The sequence below is a fragment of the Pelophylax lessonae genome (genome assembly GCF_965119305.1).
Source record: "Pelophylax lessonae genome assembly, chromosome: 2".
Classification (NCBI taxonomy): domain Eukaryota; kingdom Metazoa; phylum Chordata; class Amphibia; order Anura; family Ranidae; genus Pelophylax; species Pelophylax lessonae.
Window position 1 is genome coordinate 733,493,609 of NC_138769.1, and position 20,463 is coordinate 733,514,071.

Here is a 20,463-nt window from a genome sequence, read left to right on the forward strand (position 1 = left end):
GTGAGGGCAGTTGAGTACACTGGATATAATAAAGAAGGGAGATGGCAGTGGCTGGAAGTGAGGGCAGTTGAGTACACTGGATATAATAAAGAAGGGAGATGGCAGTGGCTGGAAGTGAGGGCAGTTGTGTACACTGGATATAATAAAGAAGGGAGATAGCAGTGGCTGGAAGTGAGGGCAGTTGAGTACACTGGAGATAATAAAGAAGGGAGATGGCAGTGGTTGGAAGTGAGGGCAGTTGAGTACACTGGAGATAATAAAGAAGGGAGATGGCAGTGGTTGGAAGTGAAGGCAGTTAAGTACACTAGATATAACAAAGAAGGGAGATGGCAATGGTTGGAAGTGAGGGCAGTTGAGTACACTGGAGATAATAAAGAAGGGAGATGGCAATGGCTGGAAGTGAGGGCAGTTGAGTACACTGGAGATAATAAAGAAGGGAGATGGCAATGGTTGGAAGTGAGAGGAGTTGAGTACACTGGATATAATAAATAAGGGAGATAGCAGTGGCTGGAAGTGAGAGGAGTTGAGTACACTGGATATAATAAAGAAGGGAGATGGCAATGGTTGGAAGTGAGGGCAGTTGAGTACACTGAATATAATAAAGAAGGGAGATGGTGCATTGGTACGCTGGTGCTGTGGTAGCTAACTCGGCTACCACTGGGGGCGCCCCGGGTTCGATTCCTGGCCAATGCAAGTCAAAAAAAAAAGAAGGGAGATGGCAATGGTTGGAAGTGAGGGCAGTTGAGTACACTGGATATAATAAAGAAGGGAGATAGCAGTGGCTGGAAGTGAGGGCAGTTGAGTACACTGGATATAATAAAGAAGGGGGATGGCAATGGTTGGAAGTGAGGGCAGTTGAGTACACTGGAGATAATAAAGAAGGGAAATAGCAGTGGCTGGAAGTGAGGGCAGTTGAGTACACTGGATATAATAAAGAAGGGAGATGGCAATGGCTGGAAGTGAGGGCAGTTGAGTACACTGGATATAATAAAGAAGGGAGATAGCAGTGGCTGAAAGTGAGAGGAGTTGAGTACACTGGATATAATAAAGAAGGGAGATGGCAATGGCCGGAAGTGGGGGCAGTTGAGTACACTGGATATAATAAAGAAGGGAGATAGCAGTGGCTGTAAGTGAGGGGGAGATGAGTACACTGGATATAATAAAGAAGGGAGATGGCAGTGGCTCGAAGTGAGGGGAGTTGAGTACACTGGATATAATAAAGAAGGGAGATAGCAGTGGCTGGAAGTGAGGGCAGTTGAGTACACTGAATATAACAAAGAAGGAAGATATCAGTGGCTGGAAGTAAGGGAAGTTGAGTACACTGGATATAACAAAGAAGGGAGATAGCAGTGGCTGGAAGTGAGGGCAGTTGAGTACGCTGGATATAAGAAGGGAGATGGCAGTGGCTGGAAGTCAGGACAGTTGAGTACACTGGATATAAAAAAGAAGGGAGATGGCAATGGCTGGAAGTGAGGGCAGTTGAGTACACTGGATATAACAAAGAAGGGAGATGGCAATGGCTGGAAGTGAGGGCAGTTAAGTACACTGGATATAATAAAGAAGGGAGATGGCAATGGTTGGAAGTGAGGGCAGTTGAGTACACTGGATATAATAAAGAAGGGAGATGGCAGTGGCTGGAAGTGAGGGCAGTTGAGAACACTGGATATAACAAAGAAGAGAGATAGCAGTGAGAGTACACTGGATAGAATAAAGAAGGGAGATGGCAATGGCATGAAGTGAGGGCAGTTGAGTACACTGGATATAGTAAAGAAGGGAGATGGCAATGGCTGGAAGTGAGGGCAGTTGAGTACACTGGATATAACAAAGAAGGGAGATGGCAGTGGCTGGAGATGGTGGCAGTTAGTTACATTAGATACAATCACTGAGAATAAAAAACCTGATTTAGCTCCACATTCCCACATGCAAAACAATATATTAATTGATTCAACTCACTGTATCCACTAGAAAAAATGTTTATTTAGGCCAAGCAATGAAAAAATTAGCAACAAAACTGGTATCACATCAAACGATAAACACTACTACTATTAAAAAGCGAATGTCCACCTCATGAGCATGTCTATAACCACAATGTATCTGTAAAGTTATTGTGCCCTTTCCCCTGGCTAGTGCTGCTAGTGGATGGGGATATGTACAGGGTCCAGTAATACTGGATAGATGGTCCTGCAAAGAAACAGTCTGGTATAGTCCCTGAACTGGATGTTAATGCCACAATACCTGGATATAACCAATAAGAGAAATTCACACAGTTCATATCAGATTGTAAAAAGGTGCAAACTGATAATGGCAATGTGGGATATATCCAAATAGAGTTTGAATGTTGCAGTGGTCTAGAGCAGTGGTCCTCAACTCCGGTCTTAAGGGCCCACTAACAGGCCAGGTTTTAAGTATTACCTTGGGGAGATGCAGACTAGAGTACTGCAATCACTGAGCAGCAAATGATATCACCTGGGATGTATTTCAGTTATCTTGCAAACCTGGCCTGTTAGAGGGCCCTGTAGGCCAGGGTTGAGGACCACTGGTCTAGAGGAGCCTATGTAGTCAAGGTTCTAAGGGTGCAGTAATGAGGAGATCCCAACCAAAGGTCAGATATTGTCTGCTGCACCAAAACAAATCTCCATGTCTTGAATTACTCCCTGGCACTGTAAAGCTGGCCACACTGTGGTCCATGACCCTTAAGCACAGTTCCAAAGATAATAGTTGTAATCCATAAAGGTCATGGTATGATATCAAGACATTAAAAATCACACATCCATGAGAAGTAAGATATACTTATCAAATCCTGTTGCGTGTGGATCTCCTATGGCCAGTAGAAGGGGCTTTCATTGCAGGGTGTAGCCATCCCATAATGAAAGTTGGGTTCACTAGATACAAAAAGGAAGGGCGATGGCAGTGGATGGAGGTGGGTACACTAAATACAAAGTTAATGAAAGTAGTGGATGTCCAGTAGACTAGATACAAGAGAGAAGGAAGATGGCAGTGGTTGGTGTTGATGACAGTCAGGAACACTGAACAGCGGCTGGAGGGGATGTCAGTTGGGTACACTAGATATAAAAGGAAGAGAGATGGCAGTGAATGAAGGTGGTGGCAGTTGGGTACACTACTAGATACAATAGAGATGGAAGATGGCAGGGGATGAAGATAGTGGCAGTCAAATAGGCTAAATACAATAAAGAGGGAAGATAGTAATGGATGGAGGTGTTGACAGTCAGGTACACTAGTTATAATAGGAAAGGAAAATAGCAGTAGATGGAAGTGATAACTGTTGGGTACATTAGACACAACAGAGAAGAGCGATGTCAATGGATGAAGGTGGTGGCAGTCGAGTAGGCTAGATACAATAGAGAGGGAAGATGACAATGGATGGAGCTGAAGACTGGTGGGTACGTTAAATACAAAAAGGCAAGAAAGGTGGTAATGGATGAAGGTGATGCAATTGGGTGCACTAAATACAATGGTGAAAAGAGATGGCAGTGAAGGAAAGTTGGCAGTTGTATACTGTGGCAAACACAGCCACTGTATATTGTCCTTCGTGTATGCATTATGTTTATTGCATCTGTATACCTTTAAGAACCAAGCGTGTGTGGATTCATGACACATAGACAATGGTCTGGACTGGAGACATCTCTCCGCATGGGGGTGTGTATTGAGAGACTGCCTGTTTACCATAAGCTCATTAGGTTATCTGTAGCCTGTTTCAATGTACAAATGTTCAGTTTCCATTGGTTGTTCCTTGTCCCCCCCCCCCCTTTGGCAAGGTTAAGGGGAGTTTCCCTAACTGTGGGTAAAACTGTATATCTTGGAATTTAATAAACAGTTTAAGCTCAGCATGTTGAACCCTCAACACCTGTGTGGATTGTCTAGTTCTTAGGAGGGAAGGATGGTATAATGCTACCTGGATTGTTGCATGCTGTACCTGCCTATTTGGATTATTACCTGTTTTCCTGTCTATCAGAGGAGACCCTGTAGATTAAACTACTTCTCCGTTACATATACACTAAATACAATAAGGAAATAAGAAGGCAGTGTATGGAGGTGGTTACAGCTGGGTACACTAGATACAATGTGAAAGAGAGATGATAGTGGATGGAGGTGATGGCAGTTGGATAAACTGAATACAATAGGGAAAAGAGATGGCATTGGATGGGGGGTGATGGTGTCTTGGTACACTAGATACATTAGGAAAGAGCTATAGAGGAGGATAGATACATCTTACAATATTATCCATCACAAAGTATAGATGTGCAAGTGTGGTTATTAGAATACCAGACAATACAATGTCACAGTAGTCAATGCAAGAGGTAAATACTGTAGAATTCATATTAGGCCTCTAGTGGACACTTCAGTTAAGGAGCATTTCTGAGACATTGTCATTCACTAATCTCTGTGCTCTCTTGGTCCTAAGTTCAGTTCCCACCAGGCATCTGCTTGGCATTCATATGTTTTTCTCATGGTTGTATGCATATCTTGTCTATCCTTATCCCTGCAGGCCCCCAGCTGTCCTCTAACTATGAACAGCAATGCCTTTGATGACCGGTATGAAGGTTGTGAACAAGAAATGGACAATGCAATCAAATACTTTCTACTTGAGCAAGAAAAAGAAACTAACCCTGATTTTGGTCATGCCTGGGATTTCGCAATGGAGGCATGGGACGAAAGCAAAGAGTATCTAAGTGAAGAAATCCCTGATGGCTTCCGGGATGAGTATGGGGTTGCCATTATCATTTACTCCAATGACACCATTTATTCCGATTTTAACGAAGCTGTGAGGAATTATGATCGGGAAAATTTCAATTACCATTCATTGCATTTCTTCATGACCCGAGCCATGAACCACCTGAGAGTGGACTGTCCATCACCTGTGTACAGAGGAATAAACGGGGTACGTCTGTTACCTGAGCATATCGGGGAGAGAATCCGATTTGGACAATTCACCTCTTCCTCCAGGAATCAAACGGTAGCAGAGAACTTTGGGATGAGGACTTTCTTCAACATAAGCACCTGCTTTGGGGCAGACATACACAATTTCTCCTCCTATCCAGGGGAAGAGGAGGTTCTTATACCGGTAGACGAGGTCTTCGAAGTGATTCACTTTTCCAGGGATGATGGCGAAAGCAGATTTGTCCTCCAAACAATGAATGCCAGATGTAATTACTACAACTGTGACTTCTTAAGAAAAGGTTAGTAAAAGCTTTTACCAATTTATGGCTCAGTCTGGGGCTTCATCTGCTTAAAGCAGAAGTTTTTTCTCAATAATTAAGCACTATAATGGTTTTTGCTTAATTTTATTTTTGATTTAAACATCTTTTTTGTTAAAGAGCAGAGTGAAGTTCACTTTAATGCAACACAACACAGTCAGAAATGCCCATACTTCTGGGTATGAGGAAGCGCCTGTGGTTCACTCATCTTCCATTTACATGGCATCACCGGTGCTTGGGAAAGTAACAGAGTCCTCAGTCCGGTGTAAGCTCCAACTGCTCAAACACAAAGTGATGGCCGCATTCCGATGTAAGTAAACTTTTGACGTTTATTCACCACTGTAAATCCAAACTGGACATCAATACATCACGGACAAGGACAAAGGTTCTTTTTGTGGTTATGAGTACATAGTTACATAGTAGGTGAGGTTGAATAAAGACAATAGTCCATCCAGTTCAACCTGTGTAGGTGTGTATGGCCGTAATCATCTCACATAGCCCTGAATGTTCTGATCCTTGAGATGTACGTCTAAGAGTCTTTTGAAAGCCACCATACTTCCCGCAGAAACCACCTCTTGTGGTAGAGAATTCCACAATCTTGTAGCCCTAACAGTAAAGAACCCCCCACGTTGCCTGAGGTTAAAACGCTTCTCCTCTAATTGCATTGTATGCCCTCGAGTCCTCATGCAATCCCTTCGACTGAACAGCTTTTTTTCTAAGCTGAGATCCCCATTGAGGTATTTATAAATTGCTATCATGTCCCCTCTCAGGCGTCTCTTCTCCAGGGAGAATAAATCAAGCGATTGCAGACGCTCTTCATAATTAAGGTCCTCCAATCCCCTAATCAGTTTAGTTGCCCTTCTCTGGACTCTCTCCAGCTCCAACACATCCCTCCTGAGGACTGGCGACCAGAACTGGACAGAATACTGCAAATGCGGTCGGACCAGAGTTTTATAAAGTGGAAGGATTATAGTCTTATCTCTGGAATACATCCCTTTCTTTATGCATGCTAATATTCTGCTGGATTTGGCAGCTGCCGCTTGACATTGCATGCTATTGCCTAATCTATCATCAACCAAGACTCCCAGATCTTTCTCCATTTTTGACTCCCCCAAGGGTTCCCCTCCTAACGTGTATTGTGATTTTATGTGTTTAGTCCCCAAGTGCAAAACCTTACACTTCTCCACATTAAACCTCATTTGCCATGTCGTTGCCCACTCCACTCCGAGTAAGCGAGTGTAAACTCATGAAACGCGTCAACCTTTGTCCTTGTCCGTGATGTATTGATGTTCAGTTTGGATTTACAGTGGTGAATAAACTTCACATGTTTACTTACATCGGAGCGCGGTCATCACTTTGGGTTTCAGGATACTGCTGGAGACTACGGATCTGACCTGCACCTAAACACATCTTCCCACCTGAGCGGCTTACCTGCAATTGTTTCAGTAAGCTCCAGCTGACCAACTTAGAGCTTACACATGGCTAGTCTCGATCCCTTGGGCAAACTGCACAGCATGAAAATAAAGTCTGCCAGCACTTTATCTGTTAAGGAATACAGTGGTGTCATCTTTACACCCACAGCCTTCTGATTGGACAATAAGTCAGAATTTCTGTTCCTTCTGCTTTCTCTTACTGTCAGCATATTCATATGCACATGAGCTTGATTGGATGCTAGCACTTCCCCTCTGTCTCCCAGTCCAAGGTTGACCATTCCCTGATAGATTCCTCCATTCATGCTATACATTCAGGGCAGACAAATCCTCCTGCTGGTCTATTGTCTTTTAGAATACCTGAACAGCAGCGCAGCCATTGTTTGACCAATAATTTTCCACCTGACATCTTCAATTTTTCAGTTGGGTGTTAGAGGACCAAGTTGGCCACCCATAAGTCAAATTTTGTCTGGTTCAACCGAAACCAGCTGAAATTCACACAGTGTATGGCCAGCTTAAATGCAGCCTCCTTTAGATTTAACAATGAATACATTTTTCCAGGCCTAATTAAACAATTCCTGAAATTGTAAGGGTAAGGTTTTAGGGTCTGGGTGGGAGGGGGAGTAGTTAAAATTCACACCCTCCCTAGTCACCCCTTTCCACCTGAAGGTCTCCCATACTGTATTTCATGCAATGCATAGTTTTTATGATGTCTTCAGGCTGGTAATATGATGGATTCTGTTTCTCTCTGCCTGTTTTCCAAGTTGGGCGATCCTCAATGATGCCAACAGCAGAGCTGATCTGATGTCGTAGTGATGTCCATTCAAAGGGTGGGAACACGATGCCCTGCACTTACTGAATGTCTTCACTTTTTTAGACTGAGTCACACTGGGCGCCATTTAACGTGGGAGACTGAGGCAAAAAGAGATATGACACCATGTCCTGTATTATGCGCACCCCTTTGCCCCCCTGAATCAGACACCTGTCCCCTTTTTATACAGCGCAGGACCAGTGGTCGGACCCAAGAAAGCCTGCCAAGAAAGAACCAGGAAACATATTAACACTAACCTTTGTATTGGATCTTAATGTACGCTTGATGCGCAAATAACTCCGTTGCGCTAATAAGTGCACTTTTGGACATTAATATACGCCAAGTGCAAACAATCCCGTTGTGCTAAAAAGCACAGTTCTCAGCTCTTTTGTATACGGTAATGGAGCGCACTCAGCAGCAGTGGCAGCCGGTGCATTGGGGGCGCAGGGGCGCCGCCCCCCCTATCCATGCGTCCAGCCCCCTAATCTACATGTGGGGCGCCGGACGCATGGAGTTCAATGGGGCTTTTTCTTTTTTTTTTTAGTCACCTGATTAGTGCCAGAGGCTCTAATAGGCTTCAGCAAAGCAGTGTGCCCCGAGCCCACCCATTGTGTGACAATAGCGAATGAAAATTCGCTATTGTCACACGGATCCTCCTCCTGGCCAATCAGGAAGTGGGTCCGATATGCGCTTCCTGATTGGCCGAAAGACAAACCCCATGCCATTGGCCGACGAGGAGGAGGCGGGAGGACTGAGGACTCGAGGAGACGCCGGGGAACTGAATAGAATACGCCGCTACAGGTAAGTGCACTGTTCTGGGGGGGGCTTGGCACGCTGTTCACTGTGCATTGAAAGGAGGCACGCTGGCATCTGTGCATTGAAAGGGGGCACGCTGGCATCTCTGCATTGAAAGTGGGCACGCTGGCATCTCTACATTGAAAGAGGTCACGCTGGCATCTCTGCATTGAAAGGGGGCACGCTGTTATCTCTGCATTGAAAGGGGGCACGCTGGCATCTCTGCATTGAAAGGGGGCACGCTGGCATCTCTGCATTGAAAGGGGGCACGCTGGTCTCTGTGCATTGAAAGGGGGCACGCTGGTCCCTGTGAATTGAAAGGGGGCACGCTGGTCTCTGTGCATTGAAAGGGGGCACGCTATGCCTTAATTACTGAAGGCCCCTTTCACACTTTTGTGACCTCAAAGTCACGCAATTTTTTACAGCGTCTTTTGCCGCAAAGCCCAAAGCATGCCTATTACATTTTTCTGTTTGCGCCCCCCCCCCCCCCCGAAAAAAAAAATTTGGAGCACCAGCCGCCACTGCTCAGCAGTACCCAGTAACACAGACACACAGGCTGTTATCACATTGGATGCTCGATGAAATGTCCTGCCTAAGGCATTGAGCTCCGTTTATTTATGGGACAACACAGGGATAACAGCAGGAAGTGATGGCTATACAACATCAGCCAATCAATTCCAAATGTACAGTCACATGACATAAGTTACTCACATAGAATCAGCCAATGACACACCTGTATACTTTTACATATACAACAGAAAGGGGAGTAGATGATCGTGAACGAGCAGAAAAGCGTGCACAGCTTCCTCTCGTTGGTGCGTGGAAATTCACGCACCTCAGTTAACAATGAAACCCACGTGTAGCGGAAATCACGCCTAACACTACACAATGAAACCAGCGAGTAGAACCATGAATGCTGCTCTGATCAAACTCGTGCATGTATTCCCGCCACTACTGGCGTGAATCCCACTCAGAAAGGCTCAGAGGACAATGCCTAATAGGATTATACTACTGTTCCCGTAGATGTGAGGCTATCTGCAGGGGAAGAGCCATGCTGTTTCCACTATGGTGATCAGGCACAGTAGAAAGACATGAGCGTGTATCCCTTCATAAAGGCAGATAGATATCAAAACGATATGGACTTCACAGAGCAAACATATCCCCGCCAAGCGAACAAATCTGCACATTATACAGGGGCCCTCGCTGGCGATCATATCCTTGCTGCTTGATCCCTGAACTCCGTACCGCAATACACATAGATCTCTAGCGGCAAACATACATAGCACATGGAGTGTTCGCTGGCGGAGATGTCTATGTAGAGTGAATGTGTCTACACTTCTAAGGGACATGTCCACTGACATCCGATCCGATCCGTCAAATCTGAACGGATGGAAACCCTATTTTCCATCCGTCCAGCGGATGGGATCGGATGAGAACGGACCGACGGTCCATTCCCATCCGATTCCCCCATAGAGATGTATGGGGCTCTGACAGCTGTGTCTCCGCACATTCTCCTGCTCAGCGCTGAGATAAACGGAGTCCGCCGACGGAGCGGACTGTGTGAAAGAGCCCTTAAGTTCTATGTTACACCTGGATCCGCCTCCATGCACAGTTGTACTCAATTGCACTCACCTGCTTGAAACAAATTAATTATCGTTAGTCTGTGCACTACTGCAGTTGACAATAGAAATGAAAGGTTGCACTTTGAGACAGCATCGACATTTACTGATGGTTTTGGAATGGACATAATCAATAATAGTCTTTTCAAGCAGTAGTAATGCTCATTGTCCATCTATGTAGATTGTACTTTGCACATGCGTTTGTCAACATTTTTTTTTTTTTGTAATCCATTTCTGGTCATTGTTTTTGCAGGGGGGAAATCCAGCACATGTGTGTATAGCAGAGGTGAGTTTAAACCCGTCTTCTCCGCTAATAACAGCTACCATTGTCTATTATGTAAGACATAAACCTATTTGTTTTGCTAGCAAGGGAACCCGAAGCACCATCCAGGGCATGCCAATCACATTTCTGAGGCAAAAACAAGAGGGTCAATGTTAGTATCAAAGTTTTGAGCTACACCCACGTTGGCATTACTACAGCATACGTTACTTTCGTCACCATAACCACGTCTTGTTAAAGATCAAGCATTCTGTTCTAGGATTGGCCCATGTCAGTCTTAGCCTCCAAACAGTTAATGGAAATCTCCTAAATACACACATGTTAATGTCCTCTTGTCAAGGTGCCAAACCACACAGCATTAATCACTCCACAAAGCAGAAAATAACCACAACTTCTGGACGTCCTTCAACTGTTGACATTTAAGCATTTAAATTTAAGTGTTCAGTAACTAAGAGCCGGTTCACACTGCCGCGACCTCTAAGTTGCCTCATAAAGGGCGACTTGTTAGCGCGACTTCAGCGCAACTTTGCGCGTATTTAGCGCGACTTGTATGATAGACGACTTTGTATTTGGCCAATCAGAATATGATTGTTCTGGGTCATGCTCAATCACACAAAAAAAAAGTTCTTAAAAATTGTCGTTTTTGAGAGCCAATTATTGAAAAAATTATTGAAGAAAAAAAAATGAGATTTCTTTGGATTTTGTGTCTGGGGGGTCTAAAATGTGTACCTGAGAAGTTTCAGCTCTGTAGCATGTCCAGAACCAGAAGAAAAAAGATAATTTTTCTTAGAATTTTTAGTAGCACAGGGATGGGGCTCCGCTCCTTTTACACCTGGGCGTTTTTGTTGTAGGCGTTTATTGGGCATTTTTTGGGCGTTTTATTTATTAGCCAGGCATTCCCCACATTCCCCACTGGACTCCAGAACCAGAAAAAAAAAGACCGTTTGTCCAGAACCAGAAAAAAAAGATAATTTTTCTTAGAATTTTTAGTAGCACAGGGATAGGGCTCCGCTCCTTTCACACCTGGGCGTTTTTGTTGTAGGCGTTTATTGGGCATTTTTTGGGCGTTTTATTTATTAGCCAGGCATTCCCCACATTCCCCACTGGACTCCAGAACCAGAAAAAAAAAGATCGTTTGTCCAGAACCAGAAAAAAAAGATAATTTTTCTTAGAATTTTTAGTAGCACAGGGATAGGGCTCCGCTCCTTTTACACCTGGGCGTTTTTGTTGTAGGCGTTTATTGGACATTTTTTGGGCGTCTTTGGAGACAGGCATGACATCTGAACTTCTGTATAGGGGTATATATACACACACACATATATGAAAATTATTTGCAGGCATAGGGCTCCGCTACTATCACACCTATATGTGTGTATGTGTATATATACATATATGTGTGTGCGTGTGTGTATATATACCCCTATATAGAAGTTCAGATGTCATGCCTGCCTCCAAAGACGCCCAAAAAATGCCCAATAAACGCCTACAACAAAAACGCCCAGGTGTAAAAGGAGCGGAGCCCTATCCCTGTGCTACTAAAAATTCTAAGAAAAATTATCTTTTTTTTCTGGTTCTGGACAAACGATCTTTTTTTTTCTGGTTCTGGAGTCCAGTGGGGAATGTGGGGAATGCCTGGCTAATAAATAAAACGCCCAAAAAATGCCCAATAAACGCCTACAACAAAAACGCCCAGGTGTGAAAGGAGCGGAGCCCTATCTCTGTGCTACTAAAAATTCTAAGAAAAATTATCTTTTTTTTCTGGTTCTGGACGAACGATCTTTTTTTTTTTCTGGTTCTGGAGTCCAGTGGGGAATGTGGGGAATGCCTGACTAATAAATTTCCTTCTTCTTCATGGAAAGTCGGATCACAAGTCGCTTCAAATAAGATAAGGAGGTGACTCCCATTGAAGTCTATGGGACAAGTCGGATCACAAGTCGCCTCAAAGTAGTACAGGACCCTTTTCTGAAGTCGGAGCGACTTCAGTAGTGCCAATTAAGACGGCACTCATTGATTAACATTGCTTTTGTTATGTCAAGCGACTTGGGGCGACTTGAGGGCACACAAGTCGCCTCACAAGTCACGGCAGTGTGAATGGACTCTAAGGCTCGCTTATTCAAATCAAAATAAAACAGAAACATTAGGGAGCAGAGTATTTTCTATCTTATGGAGGGTCATGTTGGAGTTGTGATATTCCGATAACAACTGGAAAGCTATATTAAAGATCAGGAGCATTTTTTACATGATGGAGGGTCAAGTTGTAGGATTTGATCTCCTGGTGGTGGTGGAGGAGGAAGGGTGGGTGGGTGGGAGTGGAATCATAAAGGTAGGGAGAAGATTAGGAGTGGAGTATTATCTACCTCATGCAGGGTCATGTTGGAGGGTGTGATATCCCAGTGGTGGTAAGTATAATCAGAAATGTAGAGAGAAGGTCAAGTGCAGAGTATTTTCTACTTCATGGAGGGCTATGTTAGAGGTGTATTATCTTGATGGGTGTAATTGGAAAGGTACAGGAGAGAGAGAAGGTCCTGGAGCAGAATAGTTTCTGTTTTATGGAGGGTCATGTAGGAAGGTATGATATCCCGATGGTGGGTATAATCTAAAAAGTAGAGAGACGGGCAGGTTCAGAGTATGTTCTGCCCCATGAGTGTCTTATGGAAGGCCAAGATCCCTTTAATATTTAATGAAAAATCATTTCTTAAAAACAATTTTCAACCGTGTGATCAGGAGGGTAAAGAAAAGCTCAGAAGAGTGTTTTCAACCTTATGGAGGGTCATGTTGGAGGGGTGATATCCCAGTAGTGAGTGTAACCAGAAACGCAGAGAGAAGGTCAGGATCAAAGTTTTTTCCACCTTATGGAGGATCGTGTTGAGGGTGTGATATCCTGGTGGTGAGTGTAACCAGGAAGGCAGAGAGAAGGTCAGGAGCAGATTATTTTCTACTTTATGGAGGGTCATGTTGGAGACGTAATATCCTGATGGTAGAAGTAACTAGAAGGGAAGGGAGAAGATCAGGAGTAGAATATTTTCCACCTTAAGGAGGGTCATGTTTGAGGGTGTGATATCCTGGTGGTGAGTGTAATCAGGAAGGCAGAGAGGAGGTCAGGAGCAAAGTATTTTTTACTTTATGGAGGGTCATGTTGGAGATGTAATATCCTGATGGTAGAAGTAACCCGAAGGGAAGAGAGAAGATCGGGAGTAGAATATTTTCCACCTTATGGAGGGTCATGTTGGAGATGTAATATCCCGATGGTAGAAGTAATTGGAAGGGAAGAGAGAAGATCAGGAGTAAAATATTTCCCACCTTATGGATGGTCATGTTGGAGGTGTGATATCCTGGTGGTGAGTGTAATCAGGAAGGCAGAGAAAAGGCCAGGAGCAGAGTATTTTTTACTTTATGGAGGGTCATGTTGGAGATGTAATATCCTGATGGTGTGTGTAATCAGGAAGGCAGAGAGAAGGTCAGGAGTAGAGTATTTTCTACTTTATGGAGGGTCATGTTGGAGATGTGATATCCAGGTGCTGAGTGTTATCAGAAAGGTAGAGAGAAGGTCAGGAGCAGAGTATTTTCTACTTTATGGAGGGTCATGTTGGAGATGTAAAGAAGTAATCGGAAGGGAAGAGAGAAGATCAGGAGTAAAATATTTTCCACCTTATGGAGGGTCATGTTGGAGGTGTAATATCCTGATGGTGAGTGTAACCGGGAAGGCAGAGAGAAGGTCAGGAGCAGAGTATTTTCTACTTTATGGAGGGTCATGTTGGAGTTGTGATATCCAGGTGCTGAGTGTTATCAGAAAGGTAGAGAGAAGGTCAGAAGTAGATTATTTTCTACCTTATGGAGGGTCATGTTGGATGGGCGTAATTAGAAAGGTAGGGAGAAAGTCAGGAGTGGAATATTTTCTATATTGTGGAGGGTCATATTGGAGGATGTGATACCCCAAAGTTTGGTATAATCTGAATTGGCAGGATCAGAGAATTTTCTGCCTTATGGAGGGTGTGAAACCCAGGGGGTGATGGGCGGGATCAGAGAATTTTTTGCCTTATGGAGGGTGTGAAACCCAGGGGGTGATGGGCGGGATCAGAGAATTTTTTGCCTTATGGAGGGTGTGAAACCCAGGGGGTGATGGGCGGGATCAGAGAATTTTTTGCCTTATGGAGGGTGTGAAACCCAGGGGGTGATTGGCAGGATCAGAGAATTTTCTGCCTTATGGAGGGTGTGAAACCCAGGGGGTGATGGGCGGGAATCAGAATTTTTTGCCTTATGGAGGGTGTGAAACCCAGGGGGTGATGGGCAGGATCAGAGAATTTTTTGCCTTATGGAGGGTGTGAAACCCAGGGGGTGATGGGCGGGAATCAGAATTTTTTGCCTTATGGAGGGTGTGAAACCCAGGGGGTGATGGGCAGGATCAGAGAATTTTCTGCCTTATGGAGGGTGTGAAACCCAGGGGGTGATGGGCAGGATCAGAGAATTTTTTACCTTATGGAGGGTGTGAAACCCAGGGGGTGATGGGCGGGAATCAGAATTTTTTGCCTTATGGAGGGTGTGAAACCCAGGGGGTGATGGGCAGGATCAGAGAATTTTCTGCCTTATGGAGGGTGTGAAACCCAGGGGGTGATGGGCAGGATCAGAGAATTTTTTACCTTATGGAGGGTGTGAAACCCAGGGGGTGATGGGCGGGATCAGAGAATTTTTTGCCTTATGGAGGGTGTGAAACCCAGGGGGTGATTGGCAGGATCAGAGAATTTTCTGCCTTATGGAGGGTGTGAAACCCAGAGGGTGATGGGCAGGATCAGAGAATTTTTTGCCTTATGGAGGGTGTGAAACCCGGGGGGTGATGAGCAGGATCAGATAATTTTTTGCCTTATGGAGGGTGTGAAACCCAGGGGGTGATGGGCAGGATCAGAGAATTTTCTGCCTTATGGAGAGTGTGAAACCCAGGGGGTGATGGGCGGGAATCAGAGAATTTTCTGCCTTATGGAGGGTGTGAAACCCAGGGGGTGATGGGTAGGATCAGAGAATTCACTGCCTTATGGAGGGTGTGAAACCCAGGGGGTGATGGGCAGGATCAGAGAATTTTCTGCCTTATGGAGGGTGTGAAACCCAGGGGGTGATGGGCGGGAATCAGAGAATTTTCTGCCTTATGGAGGGTGTGAAACCAAGGGGGTGATGGGCAGGATCAGAGAATTTTCTGCCTTATGGAGGGTGTGAAACCCAGGGGGTGATGGGCAGGATCAGAGAATTTTCTGCCTTATGGAGGGTGTGAAACCCAGGGGGTGATGGGCAGGATCAGAGAATTTTCTGCCTTATGGAGGGTGTGAAACCCAGGGGGTGATGGGCAGGATCAGAGAATTTTCTGCCTTATGGAGGGTGTGAAACCCAGGGGGTGAATGTAATTAGTACGGTCAAGATAAGATCCTTCTATTCTTTAATGAACAGTCATTTCTCAATGGCTATTATTCATCATATAATGAAGATTATCAACTAGTTTCTTCTCATTTTAGGTACGAAGGAGCTGTTTTCATCAGCAGTGATAGCACTCTCCATCTCTGTACTGATCTTCATCATGAAGGACATAACTGAGTGTTAAGAAGATGATAAACCCAATGACCTCCCTACTGTCATACACTGTGAAGCAATATGGACAGGTTCTCCTCCAGGAGATCATAACATGTTTTTCTTGACTTTATCTTCAGCTGACACCCAGTATTATAGCACTTATGGGTGTCATTATCTTAGTTCTTAAGTTGTAATGACCAGTTCTTGCTGCTTCCAATCCTGTTGAAATGCAATGTCACAACATGAATCAGGCATGGTGTACAACATGCAGGGGATAAGGTGGAACTCCAGGCCAAAATTTTTGTGCTAGTTTTGAAGAGAGTGAAGGAATTAGGTCTTCTGATCGGCTTTTATTAATGCACAAGTTCACCCACCGGTACACAAAGCAAGCAGAAATCTAAAAGTATTACTAAATGCAAAACCTTTTTTTAGTTTTAAGTGGGACAGAGAAGGATTAAAACCTCTTTGTTACTTTTTTGTAGGCTGTGTTCCCTTTAACCACTTAAGCCCCGGAAGATTTTACCCCCTTCCTGACCAGGGCCTATTTTGCGATTCGGCACTGCGTGACTTTAACAGACAATTGCGCGGTCGTGCGACGCTGTACCTAAACGAATTTGACGTCCTTTTTTTCCCACAAACAGAGCTTTCTTTCGGTGGTATTTGATCACCTGTGCGATTTTTTGATCATCAGAAAAAAAGAGCGACAATTTTGCAAAAATAACAATATTTTTCACATTTTTTTTATATGAAATCCCCCCCCCAAAAAAATGTAAAAATCAAAATTTTTTAACATTTTAGGCCAATTTGTTTTCTGCTACATATGTTTGGTAAAAAAATCGCAAAAAGAGTATTTTGATGGTTTGCGCAAAAGTTTTTGCGTTTACTAGCTAAGGGAAAGATTTTTGTAATTTTTATTGTTTTTTTTTAACGAGTAATGGCGGCGATCTGCAATTTTTTGTGTGGGACTGCGACATTGCGGCGGACAGATCGGACCCTTGACTGACATTTTTGACACTTTTGGGGGTACCAGTGACATTTCTACAGTAATCAGTGCTATACATATGCACTGTTAGTGTAAAAATGACACTGGGAGGGAAGGGGTTAACTTTATTTGAGAAGGAGGGGTTAAGTGTGTCCCTAGGGGCGTGCTTCTAACTGTGATTGGATGTGGCTGTGTGTGTAACAGCACAGCTCAACGGTCCTACATAGCAGGACCATATGATCTGTGCTGTTACACAGGGAAGAATGACAGGCGGCTCTGTTACATTAGCCGCCTGCCTTTATCCCTCTCCACCCGACGATCGCGAGTGACCGGCGGACATCGGGTCCGCCGATCACACGCGCCGGCTTCTTTGGGCATGTAGAGCTACTTTACATTTTTAGGTTGTTACCAGCACAGGCTTAGAGGTGAAATCTTCCACTGGGTACACCTACAAAATGTATCTAAAGTCATAGCTTACTCTGCTTTTTTAATATGGAAGGGCTAGAACCTCTGTTAGGTTCACACTCTCAATTAGTCCTAGTGACTAGAATGTAATGGGCAGGGCTGGGACAAGGGGAGGGCGGTAGGGAAGCTGACCTGGGCACAGGGATGCAAGGGGGCCAAAGAATGGATGCAGAGTGGTACACCCATTCTGCAGCATACATTACAGTGGGGAAGGGGGGAAAATTCTGGATCCTTGCCCTGGGCACTGCACAACCCTGTCTCGGTACTGGTGATGGGTAATCCAAAATATACAGTTGTCACCAGATGAAAGGTGGAATCTTTCAATGGGCAACTGTTAAGGGTGGGGTTTTTTCACATTATGGGGAAATTCCCTCTCACTTCCCATTGTGTCTTCAATTGGGACACAGGTGATTATTTACACCTGGAAACTGCTCCACATTAAAACCATTGTCACACTAAAGCCCCGTACACACGCACAGATTGTTGGCCGTAAATTGTCGGCCAACGTCCGATCTGCCAATTGTAGGCTTGTTAGTATGATGCTTCTGACAACCAACTGCGAATTTTCGGCCAAAAAAAATCTGGTGTGCAGGCTATAAAATTTTTGTTGGCCAACAAAGAATGGCCGATTGTTCCTCAGTCAGTACAGAATTCGGCAGACAAAAATCAGATGAGCAAGACTGGGCATGCTCAGAGAAGAAAAACACACGGAAAGTCAACCATCACATGACATCACTTCTGAAGTTGGTTTTTGTTGGCCAACAAAAGTCCAGTGCAAGTCTAGAGCACATTTCAACCAACAAACAACACTGGACAAAAGACGGCCGATCGGTTGGCCAACAATGCGTGTGTACAGGGCTTTATCCTGCAAAGACCCAAATGCATGATCACCAGCCAGTCCTCAAAAACATTGATTGGTGCTCCTGAACCATTTCTAGTAATTCAACTCCACTCTTTATCCCTCGAACTGCCTGTTTCTGTGTGGTAGGGCGTAGGATCTGTTGCAAAGCCTCCAACAAAAAAGATAAGGGGCGATCACCCTCTGATAGGGGGAAACGGTCATTGCCTCGTTCAGCCAAGAGGTCAGGTCTCTTACATGCAGCAAGGCCACAATTGCACAAGTTGGGCTGAGAGAACCTGTTTGTCCGAGCCCTCAATGGGCTTCTGTCCAAACTGCCTACAGCTGCAATTAGGATAACATTCACAAAGTCCCATTGTCCTGCGTTCCTATGGGAAGGAGAAGACGTAGGGCACAATGGCCTTTTCTTCCAAGTGTTGAGAACATTGCGCTACCCTGTAAATTTCACAAGAATTAACAAATTCTAAAAACAGTAGCAAATCACAGCTATATTCTTCTCTCCGCTCCAGCATTAGAAAGGCAAAACCCATTAGAGATAAAACTCCGTGCTGTGCAAAGAGCAATCCAAATACAGTCTTCCAGGCTGCTGTTACACGCCAACTACAGTGGGAAAATATTTCAGGGATCTTTTCTTGTTCTCAACCCTATTAAAACCAGGGCACTGTAAATTCTTCCAAAACCCAATAGTAAACAAAACAAGTTTATACTCACACAATAAAAGTATGCAAATGCTGGATGCTCTGAATGGGGCTGGGTGTCACTGTGGGGGTGGAGGGGCGGTTGAGGTTTCTGATGGGCCTGGAATCTCTCTAGGAGGTTGGGGGTTTTGCATGGACACTGTGGAAGACTAGAGGAGACTGTGGGGGCTAGAAAAAACGATGGGACACTGTTGGAGGTTGATGCCCTATAGGTGGTTGGTGGATCTGCAGCAGGCTGGTGGGCCCTCTGGGAGACTGGGTGTCACTTTTGGAAGTTCAAGAGGCGCTATGGGGGTTAAGGGCCCCCAGAGAACCCGACGGCACTGTGGGCAGTTGGCGGGGGTGCTGTGGGAGCTGAGGGCTCTTAGGGGGGCCTGAGGGCACTGTGGGGGGGTTGAAGGGCACTGCAGGCAGTTATGGGAGGTTGGGGGCACTATGGGAACTGGGAGACACTGTTATAGGTTAGGAGATCTGCAGCTGGCTGGAGGCTCAGACGGAGGGAAGAACTATGGAGGCTGAAGGCTCTTAGGGGCCAGGGGGTACTATGGGCGAGTTAAGAGGCACTGCACCGGAGGTTGCAGGCACTATGGGAGCTTTTAGGCACTCTCTTAGGTCAGGGGTTCTGTAGCTGGTTGTAGGCCCAGGAGGAGAGAGGCACTGTGGGGACTAAAGGCTTTCAGGGGGCTTAGGGGCAATGTGGGGGTTAGATAGGCACTGCAGGCAATTACACTATGAGAGGTTGGGGACAGTATAGCAGCTGTGAGGCACTGTTTTAGGTTAAGGGATCAGAAGCTGGCAGAAGGCCTGGGAAGAAGCAGGCTGCCGACTGGTGGTTGAGAATCAATGTTCTAGAACAGGGCTTCCCAAACTTTTTTAGGCTGAGACCCACTTCTGAATACAGTTATTTTTCAGGACCCACTTGCTTGTAATTTAATATTGTAAAGCGCTACAGAATTTGTTGGCGCTATATAAATGCAAATAATAATGCATATTTTAAAGGGAGGGGGATGTTAAATTAAAAATATCAATTTACTACTTTTCAATTCATTATTGAATACACTTTCCAGATGTTTTAAGTAAAAAAAAGAAACCTGTGGCATATAAGCGGAGTTGTAAGTAATCAGCACCCTCATAGACAGTATAAGGCAGGCAGAGGACCGAAATCAACCACCCCAGGACAGTGATCAGCAGGCTATATGGCACTCACCCTCCTTCCTCTCCCAGCGGTCCACAGTAAAGGTGAAGCCCCTGTTTGCCCTCTCCAGGGCCCAGCACACCTCACCCAGAGTCTCCATAATGAGGAGCTGCCATGAACTCATGACACTGCCGGGCCACCTGGTCCTCCTATGACACCAAGGCTGCCATCTCTGCACGCTGTAGCTGAAAGAATCCTGCCGCCAGTCTAGCCAATACCGCTGCCATCAGCAGGACTGAGGAGCTGGCTCTGCATCCCATGAACATATCTATACATTTAAAGTACAAGTGTCTCTGCGTCCAGTCCCTGTGTCTATGGGATTGCACTACTGCGCATGTGCCCCACGGACAGCCGTTGGGACTTGGAGAACAGAGACTTCGGGCGGCCGGGCAAAACTGTTGAAGCGGCGGGTGGGCGCAGGCGCACGCTCGTGTGGATTTACTGCTAAGTCTGTTTTTACAAATGTTTGACCACATATGTTCTAGCGGGCTTAATGTCTAGTTCTACATAACAGCCCACATACGTACTCACTGATGCAAGTATCCTCCTCGCTGAAAATG

The 20,463-nt window shown here is 45.1% G+C and overlaps 1 protein-coding gene across 2 annotated transcripts in view; it reads left to right on the forward strand.

Annotated features, from left to right (window-relative positions):
• LOC309547575 (ecto-ADP-ribosyltransferase 5-like) overlaps positions 1 to 16,133 on the forward strand; it is a 36,704-nt gene extending 20,571 nt beyond the window's left edge. For both annotated transcript variants that reach the window (XM_082247446.1, XM_082247447.1), the window contains exons 3-5: positions 4,508 to 5,198; positions 10,125 to 10,157; positions 15,650 to 16,133. In XM_082247446.1, the coding sequence (XP_082103572.1) occupies positions 4,508 to 5,198; positions 10,125 to 10,157; positions 15,650 to 15,735 (810 nt within the window). In that variant the 3' untranslated portion in view covers positions 15,736 to 16,133. The remainder of the gene's footprint in view (positions 1 to 4,507; positions 5,199 to 10,124; positions 10,158 to 15,649) is intronic.
• Positions 16,134 to 20,463: the final 4,330 nt, after the last annotated feature.